The sequence below is a fragment of the Anas platyrhynchos genome, chromosome 10 (assembly GCF_047663525.1).
Source record: "Anas platyrhynchos isolate ZD024472 breed Pekin duck chromosome 10, IASCAAS_PekinDuck_T2T, whole genome shotgun sequence".
Classification (NCBI taxonomy): Eukaryota; Metazoa; Chordata; class Aves; order Anseriformes; family Anatidae; genus Anas; species Anas platyrhynchos.
In genome coordinates, this window is record NC_092596.1 from 22,318,275 (window position 1) to 22,345,228 (window position 26,954).

At 34.1% G+C, this 26,954-nt stretch overlaps 1 protein-coding gene across 1 annotated transcript in view; it reads left to right on the top strand.

The window, feature by feature from the left end:
* Positions 1 to 26,954, top strand: part of CHM (CHM Rab escort protein) — a 57,997-nt gene that overhangs the window by 19,272 nt on the left and 11,771 nt on the right. Inside the window, exons 4-12 of the mRNA XM_038184003.2 lie at positions 601 to 725; positions 4,128 to 4,503; positions 5,475 to 5,591; positions 6,284 to 6,404; positions 7,918 to 8,143; positions 18,983 to 19,060; positions 23,524 to 23,628; positions 24,491 to 24,554; positions 25,650 to 25,746. Of these exons, the coding sequence (XP_038039931.2) occupies positions 601 to 725; positions 4,128 to 4,503; positions 5,475 to 5,591; positions 6,284 to 6,404; positions 7,918 to 8,143; positions 18,983 to 19,060; positions 23,524 to 23,628; positions 24,491 to 24,554; positions 25,650 to 25,746 (1,309 nt within the window). The remainder of the gene's footprint in view (positions 1 to 600; positions 726 to 4,127; positions 4,504 to 5,474; positions 5,592 to 6,283; positions 6,405 to 7,917; positions 8,144 to 18,982; positions 19,061 to 23,523; positions 23,629 to 24,490; positions 24,555 to 25,649; positions 25,747 to 26,954) is intronic.

The following is a 26,954-nucleotide window of genomic DNA, read 5'->3' on the forward strand; positions in this document are numbered from 1 at the left end:
GCACTTAGACTGTATTAGCAAATGGCTGGTTGCGTTATTTACTGAAGCATTATGAGCTTGTTGGTCTGTACAAGATGGGATTTTTCAGTTCAGTCTCATGCCTGATATTACATGGTGCTACTCTGGTATGATCAGAGGAGTTGCTTAGTCTCAGAACTTTAGTATTCTCAGTTTTCTGTTACATGATTGAGATTCCTGTTTAGACAAATTAATATATATATTTTTTTATACGGTGTCTATTCAAAGAGTTTTGTATCAAAATTTGGAAATAACCTGGACGCAACAAACCTGTCTTTCATAAGATTGTATTCAAACTTACATTCAAATCTCTTACTAGAAGTTGCATTTCATTTACCATTATTTTCAGATCACTAGAGCTAGTAAAGTAATACAAATGTTAGTGTGCTATAATAAAGTAACCAGTTCTATTTTAATTCCAAAAATCTGTATGGAAAGGGCATTAAAACAGTAAAAACAATTCTTCATGTATTTTTTTAACATATACAAAGGTACAACGGGTTATTTGAGAATATAAAGATTTATATAGATTAATAGCAGCCAGGGAATACAAAAAGTAATTTTATAATCCTTTTTCATAAGGAAAAGTCAGAAAACAGTGATGAATGTGAAGACTGGAAAAAACTGATCCTTGAGAATGAAGAAGTTATCTCTCTTAACAAGAAGGATAAAACTATTGAACACGTAGAAGCTTTCTGTTTTGGCGAGTAAGTATAAATACAAAAATCTACAAATTACTTTCATGCCCTCAGTAAATGATTACATTGTGCTTTTGGCTTTAAGCATTTCACCTTGAGTAGTGCATAGCCATAGTAATAGTAAAGGGAAATGGGGAGGGGTCTCAACTGAAAACTGAACTTTGTATTCATTATTTTTATCTTTGGAGTTTTGCACTGAACTGAACACTGTGCAGAATTAATTCCTGAAAGGTTCTTTAGGAGACATATTTAAGTTTAACTTTGAATCCTCTAGATAACATCATAGGTAGCTAGAGGAAACACTGATAGATACTTGTATAGAAATACATATTTATTTCTGTAATCATCGCAGTTTAAAACAAACAAAAAATGCCTGTTTTGCAATCTGAAGGTCACAAGTTCAGAATATTCCAGAGTTCTTTATTGCACAGTAATGGCTGTTAAACCTTAGAGCAGGTAAAATGTTATGCTTGCTTTAAAGCTGTATCAATTGTAATTGTAATCATATTGATATATTAAATACTGTTCAGAGCCAATATTAGATTACGTTTCATAGTCTCTTAACTTTACATACGATTTTTCTAAGATGTGCTATTGATTGATGGTTGGCTCAAAAGTAAGTTCTCTAGCACTAAGACTTAACAGTTTGTTGAAGTGAGCATTATACTCAAGTCTTCCGTTTTGTCTTAGATCTACTTTTAAGCCTTTAACTTAGTCTGGCAGTACCATGCTGTCCATCTATATCATTGCCAAAACCAAAAAGAAAACATCCCCCTCTCTCCCCCCCCAGCACACAGGGGGTAGATAGATAAACCTAACAAAGAAAAAGTTTTTCAAAATAACACAAAACTTTCCAAGAGAGTCAATTATTGTGTTTCTGACAATTTACACATTCTGGCTAGATTCTGTTGTTTTTGCTTAACTTTTATAACTCCTATGAAGTAACCATTAAACATTTATTTTGAAAGAATAAACAGCTGGGTAGCAGTATAATATACACAGTGCAAATCTGAAATGAATGGCCTTAGAACAAAGTGCATCCATCAAAGGAAAAGAATACTGTGTCTACAACAAGCTGTATTGAAAAAAGGCAAATGGCTGAAAAATAAATAGTGAACACCTGTGCTGAATAAATTAACCAGCTGGTTGGCAATTTTTCATTTGACCTATCTGAAGGGGTTGCTGTTACAAGGCATTAATAAGACACATTCATTTTAAGATATTCCTTTGTTAGTACCATTAATTGATGAATGGTAGAAGATAATATTCTAAATTTACACAACAATTTGTCTGCAGATGTATTATTTTTTTCTGAATTAGGAGAATAATTGTTGGTACAAAAGTTCAATTTGAGTGATTTTTATAGACAGTTTTTACATTATTCAGGGATATTTCTTCCTATAGGAAGAATGTCATGAATTTAGATTATATACAGGTTTTACTCGTTCATTATGAAATGTGTAGAGATGCAAATCATACAAATGTATGTATTCATTAAGATGGAATTGAATAGAGTTAAAATATGTAAATACAACATTTGTTAAACTGCTTTTCAATGATATTAAAAAGACCACGTATTGTGAATCCAAATTTTATTTTGATTTTTTTAAATAACAATACAATTTAGTCACATTTTAAACATGCTGTTACACTGAACTTGGGAGAAGATAGAAAGAATTTTCTCTGAATTTTTGAGTTACAGAAAACTGTAGGATGGTTGAATAAAAAATACTATTCTTCATTATTGCATTAACACATCTTTATTAACACCATATTGCAAAATCCTTAAAATAAGTACAATAAGTAAGTAAAACCAAACAGAACCCCAAAATTGAATTGACCTTCATTTGTAAGTTTAATAGGGATTACTTTTTAAAAACAACCGACAAAGTACTTTGTCTTTTATATTTTATACTTATTTAATGCTTGCAGTATAAAGCAAGAAGACATAAAAAAAAAAAAATCAATGTACAGAAACAGACTTCTTTCATTAGTGCTTCCTTGTAACCATTCCTGTATTTCCCAGGGCAATATTTTACCCCATTCACAGATAAGTGCTTCCTGGTGGCTGTGCACAAGCTGAGATGCAAGAGACTCTTACGTTCATCAGCCCATACAAGCTCCCTGAGTTCAAAAGGAGATAAGCAAGGAGGAACTTTGAAAAGAGAGGATTTTTCTTCCCATTTTATTTTTGACTTGAACAGAAATTGTGCCTCTTATTTCCATCTCTAAGTCTACAGATACTTGAAGGAGCATTTTTATGTGTACTGAATAATTCCTTGGTGTTCAGTGACTTTTAACCATCCTGACAGTAACTGAGATTTTGTACTGTAAGTTTGCAGGTCACCTTTAAAATCGTAGTTCATTAGTTTTCAGCCAAGATTAAATTGTTTATTCAGTGCATTAATGGCTTGTGGTAGAAAGATAAAAAGATACTGTAAAATTATTGCTGAACTCCTTTCACTTACAATGACATTGATTTGATTCATCTCAGCTGGTAGTATAAACTAAACTTCTAAGTTCAAAAGTACCAGTTTCTAAGGTAGATGTCATTGAAGTTCAAGATAAAACGAGTAGATATGATTAAAAGTGCAGGTCTGCTTTGTAAGAGGAATTTTAAAGAATTGTGTTGTGAAAAGGAAATGGACTAGATAGCACTTGTGTGGTCATTTCCCTCCTTTTAACTGCCTGCCTGTATCATATGCATATTAGAAATTCATCAGAACAATGAACAAATCTGTAACACGCAAAATACTAACTTAGCCATGTGAGGGAACTTTGTTCTGTATGGCCATTATTTGAGCAGCTAAACTGAACGCAAGATAAGAGCAGAAAAAAGTAATCAAAATTTCAACGTAAACTTCAGTTCAAAATTCCATGTTGCTCTAAAGGACTTGTTATAATAAGAGAAAGTAGTCTTAGTTATATAAAGCATTTGTATTTTCTTCTGCGAGTTTCATTTTTTACATATCCAAGCTTAATGACTTTAATGCCTTTTTTTGCATTTTGATTTTAGAGGGTTTTTATCTGTAGGAAAAACTTAGGTTGTGTTACTCCATTTTTAAAAATACCTTTATTTTGTTCATGTAGATGTGTACTGTGTATCACCAGTGGAGCTTTGATTTTCATGTTAAGCCCATTCAATCTTTTGAGTTCGTTAAATAAGAACACAAAAGTGTTTTCTTGCGTTTTTCCCCAGTAAAAGTACTCCTCTTGAATGATTTTCAGTCAAAGAAACAGAATTCTTTAGTGGGTGTGATACACCCGATTTGGCCAGGATAAAGAAGCTAATGCTTTTTAAGAAGGGCTTGAGCTTTCCATTCCTGGCACAGACTCAAAACTTTAAACAAGATTTAAAGACTCTTAAAGACTTTTTTTTTCCCTCTTTCTTTCCCTTGTGTTTTTAATCAGTCAGGATTCAGCCAAAGATGTTGAAGAAGCCGGTGCATTGCCAAAGCTGCCTGTATTTGGAGCCTCTGGTGCTGAGGGGGTTGCTCAGGACCCAAACAAAGAGTGCCCACCACTGGACAGTGCCGTAGCAAGGGCTGAGAGCTGCGAACCAGAAAAGGCTGCAAGCGTGGATACAGCAAGTACAGTGGAAGAGAATGATACAGAAGTAAACTGTGAGAATGAAGGTTCTCCTAGTGTATCTTCAAGCGAGTCCGCTCTGGATTTGGGAAAAGCTGAAGCTGCACCATCAGAAGTTTCTGCCCAAGAACCAAAGAAAATCATGTATTCCCAAATTGTTAGGGAAGGCAGAAGGTTTAATATTGATTTAGTTTCCAAGGTAGGAACTTACTGACAGAGTACATTTGCTTTGCTTGATGCGATGAAATTAAAATAAGCAAACAGGCCACAACTTTTTTAAGAGGTCTGATACAGTACCTTTGAAGCAAAAAATACGTTCTCTGGAGAAGTAAACCAGCATTAGTACTATGATAATGAAGAGAAGCAATTTCATATGTTGCTCTTCAATGTTTGTTTATAATCAAAGAGGCTGTAAAGCATAGGTCAGAAAACTATCTATAAAAGTAACTACTTCCTGAAATTTAGCATGTAGGTAGTATCTGCAAAGCTGCTCTTTTTAAATACTACCATTAAAAAATACTACCATTAAAAAAATAAAAAAAGGAAAATCAATCTAAATGGAGATGTTTGATATTTTAAAAATGAAAAAGAGTTCTTCCTCCGCCTCCCCCCCCGGCTCTGGCAAAATTTGCATTGTCTCTCTCCAGCACTTGGACACAGACCTTCTGCTAGTGTCCTAGTGAGTGTTCCTGTAAACCTTTATCTTAAATTCTACCAGATTAAACCTTAACTGATTTATTTCAGGTAATTTAAGAAATAGATAGTGATGATTTACTTAGGCAGGATCATGTACGTCACTGATATTTGGAAGTGATGGTTTTAAAGTACAGTGATCAAGGATATATAGTGTACAATTCAGAAAATCATCCAAGATGATTCTCTTAAGTTATGATCCCCAAACTCTTAAAACCAAATGAGCAGTAAGCTGAAACCTTCTCCCCTTCTCTCCTACGGACTGCTCACCTGATTGCCTCTGTGTGATCACTTCAATTATTTTAATATTCTTTTGCACCTATTACATTTTGATATTCGTTTACTGGGATTTTACTGTATGTACTTAAGAAGAGTTACAGAAAATATCTTGCAAATGAGTACTGTTGATGTCACTATTTTCTTTTGATGTAAGCATTTTCTCTTAACTCACCATTATTTTTTTTTTTCATTGTGCAGCTGCTTTACTCCCGAGGTCTGTTAATTGACCTTCTGATTAAGTCAAACGTTAGCAGATATGCAGAGTTTAAAAATGCTACAAGAATTCTTGCTTTTCGAGAAGGAAAAGTAGAACAGGTATTGTAGAACAATGTACTGTGTGTGTTTAATCTCATCTTTTTAAAGTCAAAAAGCTTGAAATTGTTTTCATGAGAGTTTTGTAACAAGCTACTAATTAAAAATGGCCTGATACTTATTTCATTCCTGGAATGAGAAGGGTTTGTAAATGTTATATATAAATATTAAAAAAAAAAAAATGCAGTTTGGTAACGTATTCTCATGAATCTTTGTCTAATCAAATATTTAGACCATGGTCTGACTCAGCAGTTAATTCTTAAAGATTCACAGGTAGTAGATTTTCAAATACCTGGCATAGACTTGATTTGCCTCTCTGCTACTGAGGAGAGAAATCATTGGTCTGATAATGGCAACAGGAGATATATGGCATAGTTAATTAATGGAAGCTGTTTTCATTAAAACTGCAGTCAGAGGAGATGCAAGTGAAATTGAAGAGAAATTAAAAGGAAAAGAGGAGGAAAAAGATTTTAGAATATTTTTGTAGAAAACAGAAAACTTTTCTTGTTGTTATAATAGAAAATGGAAATAAATAAAGTAACTACAATAGAAGAAAGTAAAAAAAAGAAAGTAACTACAATAGAAGATAGGACTTTAAAATATCTGTAAGGTAATTAGCTATAGTATTATTTCATGTTTTTCCTATGCAGAATATGGACAATATCTGAAATTATATTAAAAAAAATGTTTTCCAGGTACCTTGTTCTAGAGCAGATGTCTTCAACAGCAGACAGCTCACTATGGTAGAAAAGCGAATGCTAATGAAATTTTTGACGTTTTGTTTGGACTATGAACAACATCCTGATGAATTTCAAGGTAGTGTTTCACTGAACAGTGTAACATCCTTGTCTTCTGAGTTCACTCAGTTATGCACGATATTGATAGTTCTCCTGTATTTTCACTTTGTTTATTTTTATGGATTCATTTTCAAAGTATGCTCTGACCTTTTCCAGTGTTAAATTCCAGACCAATTCAATTTAAATTCTTCTATTTAAGCCTCATCCGAAGAAGAGAGTGGGTGTCTATCACTTTCCTTCCGTTAGTCACTTTTCCTCTTCAACCTCATGTACCTAAATGACATTAAATTTATTTTACTTCCAGAGATAGTTAAACACATTTTGTTCCTACACTTTAAAGTAACCTGAGAAGTAACTTGGAGTATTTTAAGTCAGGTTAGTCTAATGTAAAGACTTCAGAATTTTAAAATTGCTCTTGGTGAGATCATTACATACATTGAAAGGCACACTTTTATTAGGAAGAGTTCATGATAGTTAAAATATTTTTAAAGCTTTTTTTGATATAATTTGGAGTTATGTAAGACGATTAATATGATAAAAACTTGTCATTTTATGCTTTGCATTGCTGTACAATAGGTAGTAAAATACATTCATTATAAAGCTGGTTGAATCTTAAACACAATACCATGGCCTGATAATAAACACTAGGCACAGCATTGATGGAAGTGCTTCTGACTCGTGTGAATTTTCACATAATTGAAAAGAGCTTAAGAACAGAACTCTGAATGGTATTGAAGCATGTTATTGCTTAAATGCAAGTCTTTTACAGAAACAAAAACAAACAGGTTTTATGAAAGTAACTGAAGGTTTTCAGAGATGTATAAGTAAAATGCAATGCTTGTATTATATGTTTCCTGAAAGACCTGAATTTCTATGAATTTAAAACTGTGTCAACAGTAGTATTAATTTGAAGGGGAAATGTGCTTCCTCATCCCTGGCTGCTGTGTATGTCATCTGTACTTGTTTGTTGTGAGCAAATCGTCAATTTCAAATATTTGAAATAAACTTTGCCCCTTCTCATTAAAAAAAGAAAAAGTGGATGACTTCTCTGTACACTTTAATATTTACCTCAGCATAGATTCAGCAGTACTCTTCTTGAATGGGTGTACTGCAGGATATCTGAGTAACTTAGCATCCTCAGGCTCTTGGAAACCAGTGGGTTTTTGTCCATAGCTTCTCACATTTCTCAAAAATGAGAAACGGATTTAGATCATTGTAACGTAATAAATAGAGGAAGCCGTATTTAGATGTTGCTGTCTAGAAGGTTTGAGTCTCATGCAGTTGGTTTGTGTTATTCTGAAATATTTGAGTGGAGTGGTATTTCTGTCTTCTGTGGAAACTAAATTTATGGAAGTAATTAAAATTCCCTCAGTTTTGATAATCCATTTTGAGCAATGTTTGTTGAACGACTCATTTGCTTTTGAGATTTATCTTTGTGTATTTAAATAGAAAAGTTTTCTCTTTAAGTTGAAGTACATGAGAAAATACAGATGGCATGCTGTATCCTTTACCTGATTTTACTTTTTTCTCAGACTACAAGAACAGTACGTTTGCTCAGTTCTTAAGAACACGAAAGTTAACACCTAGCTTGCAGCACTTCATTCTTCATTCTATTGCAATGGTTTCGGAGACTGATTGCAGCACTGTTGAAGGTCTTCAGGCAACAAGAAAATTTCTTCAGTGCCTTGGCCGCTATGGCAATACACCATTTTTGTTTCCTCTGTATGGTCAAGGCGAGATTCCACAATGCTTTTGCAGGTAGGCCCTACTGTCTTTAATACCTTTCTTCAAAACAGGAAGTACTCAGTAACCTAATGCTGATGGAGGTCATTCAATAGAAATCATTCTACTAGCAATTTCTTGTTGGTTTTATTTGCTTTATATTTTCACTGGCTACAAAATTCTCAAAAAAAAAAAAAAGCACATTTTAGGAGGAAGAGAAATTTTTTATAGGATGTTGGAGCACCAAGCTGATCAGATCAGGAAACTAGATTTTGAAGAGTTTCATTCAGAAAAGCAGAAGTGTTGTAATTTATGCTATATTAATACTTGGGAACAATTTTTGTTCCGTTACAAATAGAAATTGCCATGGGTGGTGGTTGTGATGGCTGCATTTGGTAATAAGTGCTAGGAAGTGGATGGGATAATTTAAAACATTGCTATCCCTTTTTAAAACTGGCAGAGGAGACTTGGAGCAGTGTCTGTCCAAAAGGATGACTGTGCATATTGGTAGGTTGAGAAAATGTGTCTTTCAATCTTCGTGAAGTTAAAAGGGGATGTATGTTACCAGTTTGTGTTGCTAATTCCTGCTGAGAGTGCATTTAGTGTTAGAAAGTTTTTTGTCCTTTCGTAGGTTTGTATTTAATAGCAAACTGGATTTTTCTGAAAGAACAAAAGTAGTGCCATGTGTCCAGTTTATTACTAAGCAAAAAACTACGCAGTGCTGACACCTTTGTTGTATCACAGACTTAACCGCTCAGGTCAACTGATGGGAAATCATACACTTACTCTTGGCATCATTTTATAGATCTGTGTCTATAGACCACAAGCTTCCATCTGTGACTTGAACAGCATATAAGACATCCTAAAGCCCTGAGCCATCTGAGCCATTCTGCGCCATATTGCAATTTTACATTCCAACATCTTAAACAGCAGCCATATGTTCTCTACTACAACATCCACTTCAGCCCCTTCACTTGAACTGTGGGCATGATGTGTATTCTTCAGTGTGACTGCAGAGGTGTGCTGGGGTCATAGGTCTTGTAGGGGAGTTGTTGACTGGTGCTCTGGGGCCATCGAGAATACATGTGCAGAGAGGGGTAGTTTTAATTTTCAGTTGTTTCCAACAGTTCAGCTGGCTTTTAAAAGGCTGAGTTGTTTTTTTTTTTCTTTTCATTTGCTGGCAAGCAGCCTTTCCATCTGCTCTATGTGGGTTTTTAATGTAGTAACCTGTAGGTCTGAAGTAAACATTAGCTCTATTTAAAAACTGGTATTGCACTGTGAGGCCGTTTTGTTGTCTGTGAGTGATGCATTCATATATCATTCAGTTAAATATCAGTGCAAAGTCCCTACTTTGTTCTTTGATGGACAAATTCTGCTTTTTCTGTGTGTGCTGCAATTAAGAAATTCTGTTTTATAGCATGCCATTGGACGTTATCTTCCTGACTTGTCTGCATGATAGATGGTGTTTTTCTTTATAACAGTACTTAAGCTACTGCTAGAAGAATGGCCTTAGTGGTTTGAGCCGATGTCGCAGTATATAGGATAGATGCATTTCTGTGTTGATGGAAGTATTCCAGAATAATCATTATACTTCGTGGAGGGTGTCTATAAAGTAGGTGTTTGGCACCAGCAGCTGGCCGTATCGTGGAAGGTCTTACTTGGCCTCAGCAAGTAGTGAAGGCCATGCAGAACTGTCCAATCTGATGTTTCAGTATTTAACTGTATAATTACCTAATGGTTCCTTTAGTTCACTGAGTAATTAGTTCAGTAATTTAGTTCACTGAGTAATGACTAGAAATGTTATTTGGTAGCTTTTTTTCAATAGATTTTCATCGGTAACTTAAACTGTGTTTGTATAGAGATTTATTTTAAGTGGAATTATGTAGTTAAGCACTCAGAGATTTTGGGAAAAAAAATTTAATTTTTTTTCCCACGTAAGGACTCTGGGCATAGTGATGCAGTAGAACTTGTGTTTATGGACATCATGGATGTTTTTCTGTTTTGTAGGACTTCATACATCACTAGATACCCGTACCTGACCAACAGATACCAATAGATTAACAAATCAAAAGATAATCAGAGATATGACAGAAGCACAAGTTTTGCAGTCTGTCTCACTAGACCTTAATCTACCTGAAAAAATAATTAAATTTAACTATATAACTACATTTACTACACTAAATTTAACTACAATTTTAGAATTTCAGTTATATGTCTTCCTAGGTAGATTCTTTTCAAAATAGTTCGTCTTGCATTCTGGAAAGCTCTCTGGCTTCATTTTGTTTGATAGCCAGCACTGTCAATTTTCTTGTCTATAACAGCAATATATTTCAAGAGTTAGCAATAATGGTGTCTAGAAGTTTTTAAAATTTTCTTATCAGAAGGCTTCCATGAGTATGAATGTGAATTGAACTTCCTATTTATACCCATTGCTTAGTGCATTTTAGGTTTGTTTTGGTTGGTTGGTTTTGTTGAATACTAAGTCGTACGAGTACACTAAGGAGAGTGTTTAAATTGCTGAAGCAAACCAAGAAGTAATTATGTTTTTTAAAAAAAATGTATTACGTAACATTCCGGTAAAAAAATAAAGAAGTTTAAAGTGTCTTCTTCTGTAAATGAACAAACGGTTTAGGAGGCAGTCACAATTTTTTTAGATTAATTGCAATTACTTTATCTGGTCTGCCTTGGGCATTATGTCTTGATAAAACTGAGGAATCCTGTTCAGACTGTATAGTAAAGTAGCAATGCAACAACCTATACATCATGCCCTACAGTTTTTATCACCAGGTTATCAGAGTAAGGTGTCACCTGTTCTGTGATTTCTAACCACCGTTCTATATTCTGTTTTAATGTAAACCTCTTAAGCGTTTCTTGCAGCCAGTTACACTGTGTGTTCTCATCAAGGCTACTGTTATAAATGGCATACATGCATATTTATGTGAATGAGTCAAAGACATTTGTAAGTCACATCCTTGCATTCCAAATGAATTCTGCATAAACAGTACAACATTTTATAACTACTGATGACACTTGAGTGAGGAAAAGCGGTGTTAGTTCTTTATTGGTTTAAACAGGTATGGTTTAGGAGAGAAAATTAAACTTTTATATCACTGTAATGTACCTCCCAATATGTCGAGGTACAGATGTGAGATTTCTGTCTCCATAAATTGGATTCGTGGTACAAGGAAGGTCGTTGGAAGCCTTGTGTTATTCTAAGCTGATAAGCAGCAGAACTTTTGTTAGCCTGTATATGAGCAGCTTCCTTTGGTTCAAACTTACAGATCTGAAACACTTTTCTTCTTTCTTTTCTAATGAAGTAATAGTGTTCTGCTTAGTAAAAAATAAATAACATCTTATTCTTAGGGAAAATCAAATCGAACCTTTTCCTTTGGTACAGTAAGCATAACACACCAAAACTTCACTGAAGTACAGGAAAGGCAGCTATAGAAATCAGTGGGTTTTGCAGTTCACTGCTAACATATTTGTTGCAAATCTGCAATACAACTTTCATTTTCTTGAAAAAATGTCTATGAACATCATTAGAGCATCACTGTAAGCTCTAAGGCCTCACTGATGCAACATCTGGATTGTTTAAAATTTAGTATTTTTTCCTGCTTTTCGAAATCATTAGGAAACGCCCCGAGTATTTCCTGATACAGGAGGTAAATCTTAAAATTGTCAACTTACAATTTTTCCTTTGTAACTAGCAGGTGAAGTAAGACTGCTTAGTTTACTATAGATTTGTTCATTTGTTTGTTTGCCAAATACTAGGTTATCTACTTTTCTGTTTTTCAGAAGCAAGTATTTTAATTTGTTTTTAATGTTTTTGAGGAGTCTTTGAAAGTGCTGCTTTAGAAATACTGTAAATAGTTGACTTCGGTGTTTCTTGTCAGTGAAATATGCATCTTATTTTCAGCTGTTGTTTGAGAAGTTTTCCTGGAAGTTTTCAGTGGTGATTCTCTTGATCCATGGCCAGTGTGGCTTGAGTAGGGTGAATGCTAGCTGAGAAGTCAGCTGCAGGTTGTGACCTCACTTCTGTTACTTTTATCAGGGCTTGCTTTGTGAACGCTCCAAATTCTGGGCAAGTCTGTGTCTAATTTCTCTTCAGTTTGTTTTCAGATTCTTTTTTCTGGACACTTGCAAATGCAAGCATCCAAATGGAAGTACTTTCTAATCAGTAGTTCAGTTATTTTCTTAGTTGAAGTTTTAGAGAGAATTGGAGTCTGTTTGTACGCCATCTGTCATCTTGTAAAGGCTCGGAGGGGTTACGCATCCTGTATTTATTTTTCTTTGTTAAAAGTCATCCAAGAATTGACAGATGTGGTCATGGTAATAGGTGGTCTGTTGCTGCTTTGCCATAGGAGCTACAGGGATTCACTGATTTCTATGGGTATTCAATTAATGGCTTGCATTTCCTATAAATAGGCTTTGAACTTTTTCATTGTGTATGCATTTGGTGGGCGATACAACCTTTAAGTAGTTGTTGCAGGTTCTGGCTGAAATGAGTCATTTTGTGTCAGAGCCAGTGGCAGGGGTAATTTTGTGGTAGAGGAAAGATCTGATTAAGGTGGGTCATCCCTTTCAATCCCTGTATTTACAAGAAGATTAAGAGTCCAGGCTGAGATATGATGGATTCTGTGATTGATTTGGAAGGTTCCTGTATGTATTTCAGAAACGAGCAATCAGTTTTTACCCGTACATTTGGGCTATTAACTGCTACAAATGTTGAAGCTTAGAAGGTTGTCCCAGGTACTTAATATTTCCAATTATGTCCATGTTAAGTTGTCTAGGAAGCTTTTAGATAAAGCTTCCTGTGTGGTTTGTCTTTTAAAGGCAAACTTGATGTAGTTCTCTTCAATTTCTTGGTAGCTGAATGCACAATAGACAAGTGTGTTTAGCATGATTGTTTGTAGGATCAGTTGTTTGTTTTTCCCCCTAAGGAGAAACTCTTTCTTGGGATAAACATCAGGGAAGTGCAATAATCCATCATACTGAAACCTGTTCTCTAGTGATGGATGGATGGATTGGTAAAGTAACTCAATAATCTTCATTTTTTTCAGGTTATTCACAGATCAGTGAGCATTGTCGTTAATAAAGCTATAGAATGCTTTTGTGTCCTTGCCCACATTATTTCTCGGGATTTGACAGGAAAAGACTTCTAATTTGGAAATAACCTTTGCTGGGAAATGTGTTCTGAGTGTATGAGACTTGGAAAATACCTTGCCATTTTAGATTTTATCTTCTCAGTGAGACGTTTGGTTGCAAATTATTTACAAATATGAACCCTTTTCTGATCCTTACTGTTTCACTGACTAGGTGTGTAGTGGTCTTCAAAAGTTTATGCCTCCTAAAGACTTCCAGCCAACATTAGGATCTATTACATGGAATACTCCGAACCATAAGAATGCTGACAATGTATATGGGTCTTAGATACTTAAGTAGGCACAGAAAACTTTCAGTCAAGGAATTGTTTGCATTATAGGGGTTGGAATATACCCTGTGGTATGGGAAAAACAAATGTAACTTTATATATATATATATATATATATATATATATATATATAAACTCAGATAAGTCTTTCTTTGTTTTACAAACCTATTTGGAACACAAAGTGCAAAATACAAATGTTTTAATGGAGATGCTATTTTAGTATTGATTTTCTTTGATAATTAAGACAAAGAGAATAGTATGAAGGAAGTGTATCTAATACATTATTTGATATTATCTCTCAGCAGTCTTGTAACAAGCCAATTACTCTCTGCTTGTGTGGGTAAGTGCAGATTATGGCTCATATTAAAGAATATGGACACAGACATCTGAATACATTACAGCGTTATGAGCAGATCTGTGGAAACAACATGAATGTTTTCTCTGTTGCAGATCTGAGATGTAAGTGCAAATGCAATATAGCGTTAGTTTCATTAAACTAAAAGAGAAAAGGTAACCTCTAAAACATTACTGAATTAGTAAAAGTCTTTGAATTTCATTGCGGGATAAGATATCTAGAATTTTTATGTCTTTTCTGGAGGCAGAGAGCACGTAAATGCATTTTATAGATGACCTAATGCTCAGTGACTGGTTTCTACAGTTGCTCATTTTTGTGTCTATGCCCTATGGTCCTGATCTCACAAGCTCCTCTTTGAGGGCAGAACTGTTGTATAATTGCAGATGAAGGACTTTGTGTGAGGAACGGCTTCTTTTACAAGCTTGATTGAACGTGCAGGAAGGCAAGTCTCACGCTTCTACATGCCATAGAGATTAGTCTTCAGGGTGCATTTGTGGTTAACTTATATCACAGAAGTACAAAAAATGCTGAACTTTTTTTTTTCTTGTTTTTTTCTCCTTTTAATTTCTGAGAAATTGCTACAGTGCTTTGAACTTAATTTCTCGGATACTTGCTAGTTAAATAGTTGAATGTTTGGATAAACAGAATTGAGAGCTTGATTCTGGAAGAGAATCTTGCTTTGGCAACAACACTGGCTTGCCAAACCCTAAAATTGTATGTCACGCAATAGGAAGTCAAATTTAAAAACTTTTGAAATAGTTGCATTTCAGTGCAGATTTGACTGCTCAGACATCATGAACTCTAAACATTAATTCTTGCTAGGCAGGGAGATAAACTTAAATGATACCTATCTTGTAGCTATGGAAAAAGTGCATAAAGATTTTGATGTACTTTGGATAAGTGATAATTGGATATGTTACTCAGATTCTCAAGTTTTCTGCTCTAAAGCAGAATCAAGTAAACCAGTTTTTATCGTTACTCATTTTATTGTCAAGTACTGTACATTATGCTACAACTCTTCACACTATTGAATACATATTTCTCTGTAGTATTCTGGTTCCTGCGAAAACTTTTGGGTGGTTTTAAAACTGTCGTTTTGTTAATTGGAATTATAAACTAGGATAATTATAAAATCTATCTGGACATTTTTAAAACTTTACAGGAATGCTGAACACAGTCTCCAGGAAAAGATCTAAGTAGTTGACACTTTCTTCGTTTGCTTGCCTAAAAATTTATTGTCATGTATTATCTTTTCCAATACTTTTCTAAATGCCAGGACAGTTCTAGGTGACAGAGATTGTCATCAGTATTCCTTTGGTGCTGGTTTTTACATGTTTTTTACACGTGTTTTTGTTTTGTTTTGTTTTTTTTAATTTTAACCCAGGTGGTCGCTGCACATACTGAGACGTGTTTTTTCTATGGGAACTCTGTTATGGGAAAATGAATTCTGTTTTCTGAACTACGGTCACTGTAATTATTTGATTTGACTATATTCTACCTATTAATGTTTTTAGAACATAAAACATTATTTTAGGAAATGCTGAAGTTCTCTAGGGACCTTCAGGAAACAGAATTTCACCTAAGAACCAGGATACTGCTTGCTGTTTGTATACAAATAAAAAAATTGAAAGAGGACAATTTATTAATTCAGCCTTTCACATGTTTTTCTTTGATCTTTCTCCAGAACTGTTCATGCAGTATTCATCTTTAAGAAAATTATTTTTTCCTGTAAAGTCTACACAGTTGGCACAACTACTTCTTGATTAATCCCTCCATGCCTTTAAAAAACAGAAGGCAGGATATATGCTAGAAGTAAAAGCTATTTTTGCGTGTGTGAAACTATACTTTGTGATACAGTTTTCCAGTTCTTTTGTGCAGTTTCAGAATGAATTAATGGTGGTCTGTAAGTTAAGGGTGTTTGATATCTGTGTTGAAAATCAAGATGTCAGCTGGAGAGGCATTCTATTTTTGTTCAATTAATATCGGAGAGCATTACATCAAAGTGGTAAACTCCTCCTGTAGCAACAGATGCAGCAGCCCTGAAGCCTATTTTTCTCTCTTGTTACATTAGTGTTTAATTAAAGAAAACAACTAGTTGGAGGCAGTTACTTTCTGTGAAATGTAATGAAGATTTATTTTGTAAGTGACCTTCACTGTATTAGCTGAATCAGTAATCAGAAAAATTAATAGAATAATCAAATTATATACAAACTCATAAATCATCATGAATATGCTGTCAAAAGTTCCGCTTTTAATATGTCCAATTGTTTCACAGTTGTATTAAAATTACAACTGCTGATTCCTGCCTTGATGGGAACTGAAATGGCATTTAAAGGCTGTGCATGATGGAGGGCTACCGGGCCAAAAATTTTCACAACTGTTAATTTAGTTGTAATATGATTTGATGTCACCAGGGCAAAGTTGAAGTAGAGTACAGTGTTGTTGCTATCTTTCAGCAAAACTTGAATTATTGGTGTAGGCAGTAGCCAGTTAATTAGAGTAATATCAGTTTAAATGCCTGTCATTTAGGGTTAATGGTATCAAAGAGTTGCCTTGTACTTGAAGTGCAGTCACATTATCTGGAATAGCCTGTTGTATGAAAGTGATGTTAGCACAGTGATTTTGTCATAAATTATTGGGATGCTTTTTAGTTTAATATTTCAGTTTCTGTATTTAAATAATTTCAGCAAGTTCTTCCTAATCATTTTCAAGCTAGGCTGTTTTGGTAGGTATTTTGGCTCTTTACAGTTGTTTAACAGAATGCAATTGAAATTAATTCCTATTTTCATTTAAAAATAAAAGTTTTCTTCTGGCCTACAGTGCAAACAGGCCATGCCCTCCTCCACCGGATAGCAGACTACTCTTGAAAATAAGTAAGTCATTTGTAAGACATTTTTGTGGAGCCAAGCAGCAAAGTTCTTTCAAAGCTGCTAGAAAAATGAAGTGCATCTATCAAAAAACAAACAACAAATAAGGAATAAACAAAAAAAAACTTGTCTGTGAATGTATTAGCTACTATTTTTAATGTCATGCCATATGAAGTACATTCATCTGAGTTGGTCCAAAAGATCCTTACACATGCTTTATCAGTCTAAAAGTCATTGATTGCAGCATTAGAGATAGTAAGCCAGTTTCTCAAGACTCTGTTATAATTCTTCAGTGGATGTTTAACCTTTGTGTCATGTTCAGCAATCTTGAGACAACCAAAGGCAGGATGATTCAATGTAGTGCATCTTCTCCCTGCTTTTGCATGGGCAGAAGTGGTCTGGGATAACGGCTCTTCTGCTTTGGCCTGTAGTTAGCAATAGTGGTGGCATTTCCTTAGGCTGCTGTGCTTCAGAGTACAGTATTGCACATGCGATATTATTGCCTCTTGTTCTTGTATGTGGTGTCAGGGGTGAAGAAGGCACAAATGTTCTTCAGCACTACACTATTTTGGGTGTTACAGACTCAATTTTATTTCTAATACAACACCTAGGCACTCTGTTAATGAAATGGCAGGTATCATTTCTAATTTTATGCCCTCCCAGTTTGAGCTCTGTTCACGTGTGAGCTGAACATCAAATGGCTGGGTCACACCAAAGCTTAGCTGAGTAACAGGAACTTGGAAAACTCGCAGTATCCTTCTCCGGGATGGCAAAATGGAACAGTGTGTCACTGCACTGAATGTGCTACGCACCGGTTCATGATTTCCTTCAAGAGGCTGTTTACTTTTGAATAACAGGTATCACAGAAAGAGCACAGGTGTGTTTAACTTGTAGGACAAAGGAATAATTGTCAAATGTCACTTGATAGCATTTGACAGTTGTCCCATCAGTTCTCTCTGAGCAAAGGATATGCACTTTATGACAATATGCAGATTATGTTCTTTCTATTCTGCACACATGAGGTCAGTGGTAGCTGATTGATCTGAATGAACTACTGGGGGGTAAAAAAGCAATTAAAGATTCCCGAGATGAATCAGACAGTGCAGAGAGTCCAAACCTGAAACTTATTGTAAGGGACTGGGTACATCTCCCCCATTTTCTTTTTCTTTACTTCATTCCACTAGATAATTTTCATGCTGTCTGGAAATGTTAAAGATTATTTCTCTTTTAAAATAATTGGAAAAATGTTTTAAGTGTTCTTACTGTTTTACCTTTTGCCGTACTGAGTTCTAGAGAAGCAGCAGGTTGCTTCTTATGATCAGCCATGGTGCGTGGTGTCTTTAAACATACTCATCCCACAGAGATCTGTTCCGTTCACTGTTCAATACTGAGTTTGATTTGTTGACCCCTGCTGCAGCAGTGTCATTCTCAACTGCATGTAGCTCAGTGCATCAGGGCAAAGTAGAGAAGCTTGACCTGATTGTTACAGAATCTCTGTTTTGGTAATTTATTTGAGTATTGAGATTTTTTTGTAAGTGGAAAACAACTTGGTATATTTTACCTTTTGAATTCTCTTAGGTTTCTTTTTCTCTTTAGAATATTTTTTATCATTATTCCATACAAGGAGTATCTTAAGCAACTGTATCTTAATATAGGTGGAACTCGGAGGAATCACTACTTGAACGAGATCACCCTAAGACCGCAAGAGGTACCCTATTCTGTTGGGGTACTTCTAAATGCCCTTAAAATTAAATGTGCTCATAGTCAGTAAAGTTCCCATGCTACAGTTTGTAGAAGTAGAGAAATAAGTTCTGAACCACACTTAAAATTCTGGTAGAAGTTTGGTTTGGTTGTTGTGTGGTCTTACATTCTCATTCTATACCATGTGCAGCATGCTCAGTAGACATCCTGTCTTGAGTAAATAGGTGCTTTTCCATCCTGAATAACTGAGGATGGTTAACAGAGGAGTGTTCAAGCTAATGTACCAATTAAGAGGACTCTAATAAATGCTAATTAAAAAAAAGTTAACAAATCTTTTACAAAACTATATGACAGACATGCTCTGTTTTGATTGTTTTTTGATTGTCTGATTCAGAGATTAAGGCTTGTCATTAAAAACCTTGTACTACAGTATGCACAATGCTTTGCCTTGCTTAACATAAGTGCTCTCATTGCTTACAATTAGTCATGATAGGTGTAACCTTTATTTTTTATGTTTCTAGGATGTGTGCAGTATTTGGTGGTATCTATTGTCTTCGCCATTCTGTGCAGTGCCTTGTAGTGGACAAAGAATCTGGACGGTAAGGGCAATATAAGTAACCTTCTGTTTATATACAAAACACAGGTGAAAAATGCGTTAAGTCAATTTAAAAAAAATGATTCTTCAAAGATCCTCCTCAGTATTAATAACACATCAACCTTGATTAAAAGTAATTTGTGTATAGGTCCTCCAGAACAAGGAAAGCGGGTCTAGAATATAGAAACTAAATTAATTTCCCTGTGATATTACTGCAGCTCCTGATCACCCAAGCTTGGAAGACAAATCATTTCAGCTGCCGGGGGGCTGGTGATGAGTGATGTTAGTTTTCCTTGTGGCCTTACCTACTCTAATTGATTTTCATCAGATGACAACAAAGCCCTCTGTTATTGCATTTTTAAAAATGGAGCTCACCTAAAGACTCATCAGATTAATCTTTGCTGATAATGCATGTCACTCCAAGAGAAAAGACTTTAATGAGTTTTTAGGTAGATTGTTGTCATAAACTATGCTGCCCTCTTATCCTAGGATAAATTCTTTTACAATATCAGGCCTGTAGGCAGGTGTAAAGTTGGAAAAGGCAACCCATAGTTTTTTCCATAGTGGCATTTTTTTCATACCTCTGTAGTTTGTCATGGTTTCTGTTGTATACGTTTTATCAGTTACTACTTACTCTACCTGAGACTTCAGCTCTTAGGAGTCTTTTTTTTTTTTTTTTCCCAGCTGTAATTGAAAACATTCTTCAGCAAATATTGGAAAATAAGATATAAGATATGTAGGAACTTTAATGAGGAATATTAGTAATTAAATGATCAGTGTAGTATGTTTGCTTTCCAGTTTCACTGCATATTTGATTCTTTGAGAGCTAGTAGCTAAAACAAAGTATTTTCAGCAACAGGATCATAAAACTTTTTTTTTCTAATCATTCAAAAAAGTCTTAAATGTTCTCTTCACTATAGTAAAAATGTCACTCAAAGGCCAAGTTTCTTTGAATCAAGTGTATTCTCTTATCCAGATATTCAGAAAGGATATTTTCTCTATTTTCTCTCACCAGAATGCAGTACTGCTGTTTACTTGTGAAAAGTTTCTTCCTTAGTGTTACATAGTAAGCTAACCAGTTCTCTTGCTAAGATCATCACTATTTCCTTTCACTTCTTTCTCCATGTTACCTGTTTCCCTACTGTGCATTCCCTTTTTGTGCCAGCTCTGTTTCCTCTTGACTTCAGGCTGCAGTCTTTTGCCTACTAGAAATCACCTATCAGATTGTTAATGAGGGTATTCATGAGTTACTGAGCTTTTGAGTCAACAGGCCATTAATAGTAATTGTTAATAGGCAAATTCATATCTTGTTACCACAGCTGTCCCTGTAGTTTGAGACAGCTTGTCTTGACTGCAAACAGGTTAAACTCAGAACTATAGGCATAGTCAAGTTATGCAGTGTTCATCACTATTTTATAAAGATCTTCCATAGGCTTCATCAATATCTTCATGCAATTATTTTTTTAGTATCTTTAATATATGTGCTTTAATACAAGTAGGGAAAAAATATAAATACAGCCTTGATTTTCTTCTCAAACTTCTTGTTCATTTAGAGTTTTGGCTTAATCCTAAGTATTATCATAGGTCATTTCAGCTCTTTTCCAGACTTGGCTAACATTATGTCCAGTACGAGAAAAGTAAGAACCAATTCAGTAACTAGTTGAACTGCTTTTTTATTTTTTTACTACATGTAAAAATTGTATATAGAGAGAGCGGTAGATTTTTTGTCCTGAACCACCCGATTATTTTAATCTTGTTGCTATAGCCCTTTTTAAAGTTCACAAAAGTAAGATTCAGGGAAGACAACATGAAAGTATGCAAACTTTTATACGTACTTGTTTTAAAGTTTCATTAAGTCACTTGAAACTTTATTTTTTTTAGGTATCATATCAGATTAGGTCTGGTGTTCTAATACATAAGCAGAACATTCTGTACTCTTGATAGAACTCTGATGCTTCGTTAGAAAATAAAAAATACATCATGTTAATTAGATTGCGGAAAAAGCAAATTGAATGTATTCGAGGTTATTGTTTTCTTTTTTGTTATTTTCTCATTTTTATTGTACATCATTTATTTGACTTTATCTGATAAATTTTAGATTATTTTAAATTACATGGGTTGCATTAATACTAATGGTAGACATTTTATATTGATCACTTTTTAAATACATTTCCAATTAAATAATTCTGTCTCAAAAATGGAAAAGGTATGATAAATGGAAATTTATATGTCTGTAATAAAAAGATATAGCAAACACATAGTCATTTACATATCTGTCTTGAAATATTGCATACTGGCTTTGTCAGTGCTGGTAAGTCCATTTCAAGGATGTCGCCCTTAGTCCATTAGTTTGGATAATGAGCCCTATAAAGTACATTTATAACTCGTGGCACTGCAAGGAGATGGATTCTAATTTTCATCCTTTTATCTAGACACATTGAAAGAAGGTCAATGGAGGGTTCTGTATGATTCATTGTCCCAACACATATCAGATGACAGAGACCTGATAATGTCAGTGCATAAGTGTCTTCCATATTTGGAAGCAGTACTTGAAAGAAATTTTCTCAGCATCATCCTTTGAAGTAAAGTGGAGACTGATATTAAAAGCATTATCTCTTTTTCTGTTTAAAATCTTATCAAGTGTATGACCCGATAGCTGTTCCTGAACAAAGGAGAGGAAACAACACTTAGCAGGAAAATAAAAAGCGTGTAGTTGCTTTTGCTGGCTTTGAGTGATATAACATGACATTTAATCAACCTTTCCCCTTCAATAATGTTTAGGGGGGTGGCAGGGGAAATTGTTTCATAAACAATAAGAAAGGTTATAATTAGATATGAACTGTAGCGGCTTGACTTCCTTGTTTATTTGCAGTATTCAAATGAGTGCTTGAGAAAGAAATCAGTTTAACATTAAAAAAAAAACTTCTTAAAGTTGCAAAAGAAACACAAACACATGTTGAACAGAATGTGATTTGAAGTGTACAGAAAGTACAGCATACAGCATGTTTCAAGTTAATCAATATTTGTACCATTAGACTTAAAATTACTGCTTTGCAAGTTATCTGCTGCATTTGGATGTTGGTATATGTGTAGCATCCAGATTCCTACAAAATAAGCATTAGAAGTTTTATACAACTCTCCTTCACAGAATCACAGAATTTCCTAACTTGTTATTAACTTCTTACATTTTTACATAACCATAGCCTGCACCCTTCTTCCGTTCTCATTTTTGACTAGAAGAAGCAACAGTGAAATCCTAATGCTGCTAAAGCTAGAGATGATGGGTTGCTGTTACGTACTTAGGTTTCATTCTCCTCTTCTGTAATTGTATAGACCATTCGGAGCACAGAAGCTAATGAGTAACGTGAAGCTACAAAAGTGTTCTTTATTTGTAAGGCATAACTTACATGTCAGATAGTTACTTATACAGGAATTGAGCTGCAGTAAAACATTTAAATCTTTTAAGGGATCTCCGTTAGGCATCCTTCTGATGTTTTACATGTTGCTCATGATGTGTATGCACATGTGTAAAAAAAAATGAGATGCTTGTTCAGAAGTATTTAATTAAAAAAAACCCACACAGTAACTCACATATCTAAAAAATGTTAGGTAAACCTAATTTGCTCTATTTTTACAGGAAATTTTCTGTACACTTGTCTATTGAAAATGTATATACTAATGCCACAACATATAATTATTCTCGTATCATTTGGACCTGCATACATTCAGAGGCTTTTTTTTGTTGGATCATTGTTTTTGACTTTTCAAGTGTTGTCTGAGGCAAATGAATGACACATTTGCACTAGAACAGGAATAGAATCAAGCAGTATCTATTCAGAACATTTATGCTGCTCTTAAGCAGTTACCCTTTTTGTTTGTAACTTAGAGGTAAATGTTATATTTAACCACTAATAATACAATCTTAGAAGTTTAGAAAAGTCGTCCTGGAAAGTCTGATGCAAGCATTTCTCATAGATCTTTTCTTATGTCTCTTAAATTAATTTACCATTTTATTTGTCAATTATTAGGAAAATAAACTTGCCTTTGGTAAAGGTTGCTGGTGTGGGGGGCAGAAATAACACCATGGTAGAGTAATGCCTACAAAATCATTAAGAATATCACTTCTACGCTTTGTGTACTGTGAAACTTGATGCCATTTTCACATACAAGCAAATAGCAGTGTTACTAGCATACATCTTGTTTTCCTTAAAAAGCAGCTACTTTGTTAATGTTCTAATATCAGTTTAATGAAATTGTATGTAAGAAATGTCATGTATGCCATGTAGAATGTATAAATATCTGATTTCTTTATCAATTTGAGATGTGTATTTAGAGGTTCACATGATCAATGTGTACAGATCATTTGACACACGTAAATGATGTTCTGTGTGACTCAAGATTGAAAAACGTATATACTTTTGTTACTTTATATCTGAGTTTATTAGTTTGGTTCAAATTTTTCAACAGATGCAAAGCAATTATTGATCATTTTGGACAAAGAATAAGTGCCAACTATTTTATTGTGGAAGACAGTTACCTTTCAGAGAGTGTATGCAGAAATGTATGTTACAGGTATGTAGTAAAACAGTAAACATACTAAGTCTCTTAAAACAAAAGAGCACAGTGCAAATTAAAGACATTGTTTCCTGCTTAATCTTTGCAGCATAGCTTAGTTCTGTGCATAGTTTTTCCTCTTCCTTGCATATACCTGAGAGTATAATGTATTTTCTATGTTTACGTTTCATTAAAGGCTCGTCTAAATTGTATTTTCCATTTCCTTTTAAAAAAACCATTAAGGGTTTCACGTTTGTTTAAAAGTGCTTAGAAGGTGCAGGTGCTTTTGCTCTTCTTTCTTTAAATTTGTTCAGGTGTAGAGAAAAACAAAAAGTACCTGTTTTTTCTGTTTTTTTGTTGTTGTTGCCAAAAGCCAAAAGGCACATATAGTGCCTTTGTCCTCAAAGTACTGCAGATATGAAAGTAATAAAACTACAGTAGTGAGTGCAATGCAGAAATAATTATAGGCCGTGGAAGAGTTGAGATTTGAATTCACGAACCCCACTGTAGTATATTTCTTGTTAATCCAAAGTATTCTGTGCTGTTTGAAACATAAAAAGTCTTCTAAAATGCTGCTACTAATCTTCATAAAATAAAACAAATTTTTAAATGGGAAGGATATTCATGCTGCTTCATATAATGGCACTGACTCATTAATTCATTATCTATTTTTGTCAATTAAAATAGTATATTAATGTTCCAGATGTGGTCCTACTTTATCAACAGGCAAATGTCTTACCAGTAACCATACTAATAAAGATTGTATGCTTAAATAAAATTCCCACAGTATTATGCATAATTTGGGATTGCCAAAACTCTGAATCCAAATTGTAATTTTTTATGTTTCAATACCACAATTTTATTTATTTTTTAATTGTAGGCAGATCTCCAGAGCAGTGCTCATTACAGATCAATCTGTACTAAAGACAGATTCAGAGCAGCAGGTATATACCAATTTTGTATCACTTCTTTATGAATTGTATGTGTTGATATAAACTGTTGTTTAAGTGTTACGAATTAGTTTATGGATTTGTTTCTGCTTGAATCAAACATTTTCGTCAGCCATCTCTACTGATAATTGTTTAATTCGTCAGTTTCTCTAAAACTGATCCTAATTTAACTCTATTGTAGTTTAATGACTTGGATTTCTCTGTTTGACGCTGTGGTAATTAACCCAGTTTCTTGTCTAAGCTTTGTTCGAACATTTTTGTTTTATAACATTCACTTTTATAGCTTGAGATTCCTTTCATACATATTCAGATCCTTCTTCAAATGTTTCTGCTTTGTCAGTCTTTAATACCCTTTAGAATTAAGGCCTGCAGTCTGTGTTGTGTTTGTTTTTTTTTTTCCGTACAATGCCTGTGTGCTTCCATTAATTTTTACAGGTTAAATACTATCTACAGAATAAGAATAAAGATGAGAAGCATGTCCTTCCTAAATCTTGTTACTAGTAGTCCTGCATTGAAATACTCTTGTTCTCACATACCAATGCTCTTGCCAACAGGGTTTTCTGTTTCATAAAAGAAACACCTGCATCATGGCTTGTATATATGGGAACTGCTCCTCGAGAGCTGTTTATATATGTTGCGGATATACATATTTATGGGATTGATAAACTTTTGCAGGTGACTGAACACATACACAGGTTTCTGTGACCATACATACCTAGGTATGAATTTATTGGTAAATATGTGTGAGGCTTAGATAATCTTTTTATTTTTGCAAAAGTATAAAGATTTTTAAACTTAATAGGTTTATCTTTCAATAACTTTCCACAAATCAATGTGTATGTCTGTATACATACGTCTGGTTATCATAAATCTTTTATATTCCAAACTGTGCTACACGGCTTTTGGTCTAATAATTACATATGGTATTCTGAATACCGTGTTTTATTTGTAATTCAGTGCGTAGCCATTTGTAATTAAGCAGTTCGTAGGATATTAGAGTTGCGGTTTGTAATATTTCAGTGTAAGTTAATACAGCATTTAAAAACTAGTGTGATATTCAGAATTTTCTCTTCTCTTTCTGCTTGGCAGGTTTCCATTTTGACAGTGCCTCCAGTGGATCTAGGACAACCAGCAGTCTGTGTCATTGAGTTGTGTTCTTCAACTATGACATGCATGAAGGACACTTGTAAGTATGGGATATATGTTCTCCTAACTGTATTACTTCCTACTCGACTAGTATATTTATTTTCACTTATACAATAATAAATCTTTCCATTAAAAATAGTAATAATTCAAAGTACATGAATCTTACTGATGGCATGTCCTTAGAGTTTGTTTGAAAATGGACAACCTTACCTGAAGTACCTGAAGTACACTACATTTTGGGGCTTTTTGACTTCTGAAAGGTTTGGCAGAGGTAAAATTATGTCTAAGCTTACACTCTGTCTTGTACTCTATGGAGTGAATCATGATTTATTTGAGGAAAAGATACACAAATGCCTTTAAGAACTTTATTATTGTCTAATTCTGCATTAGATTTTCTAATTCTATCTCAGAAATGACCTTTTTTGAAGGGACATTCCCGGTATTTGCATTAAGAGTTTTCTAAGTACAGAGCTTTATGACTTTTGTTGGTATTTTGTGTGAACTTCAAATAAATAAGCAACAAAATAGTCGTATGGGGTACTTATTTTTCTTTCCAAACTATTTTTTTTTTTTGCGTTCCAGTACTCAGGTTACAAGACAGGGGCACTCTCTGGAATATAAGTAGAATTAGACATCATCTGACTAACACTTCTTTAACAACAATGAGAACAACAAAGTAATGAATTCTAATAATGACCAATTTGTTTTACTGGTACCCGGGCCTGAACTCAGGTATTTGCATATAAAAGAAGAATGAAGTAAAAGATTAAGTCACTCAAAGTTATATTTCTTACTTGTGATAAAGTGATAAATCTGCAATTAAGAAATTCACTGCTGTAAAGCATAATGTTAATATTTACTCCTTTAAATAGCAGATTTACTTTTTTTAGGGGTTTATACAGGCATATAGCAGGATGTGAAACTAAAGGATTCAGGCTAAACAGGTGTAATTATTAGTTTCAAGAAAATTTTTGTGATGCTGAAAAATTAAGTTTTTGTGTTACTTGAATTTCTCCGTTTTCCTTCAGTTTCATAAAAAATGTATTACGTTCTTTAATGAAATTTGTCTTCAAATGGAATAGTTGTTATTAGTAAAGGGCACTATTTCATAAATTTATATAAATATATTTTTTAAACTTTTACATCATTATTTGTAAATAGGTTTTAACCTGACTGATTTCTCTTTCAAACAATTATTTAAGATAAGTATACAAATACATCTGCGCTTTGATCACACTGCATAAATGA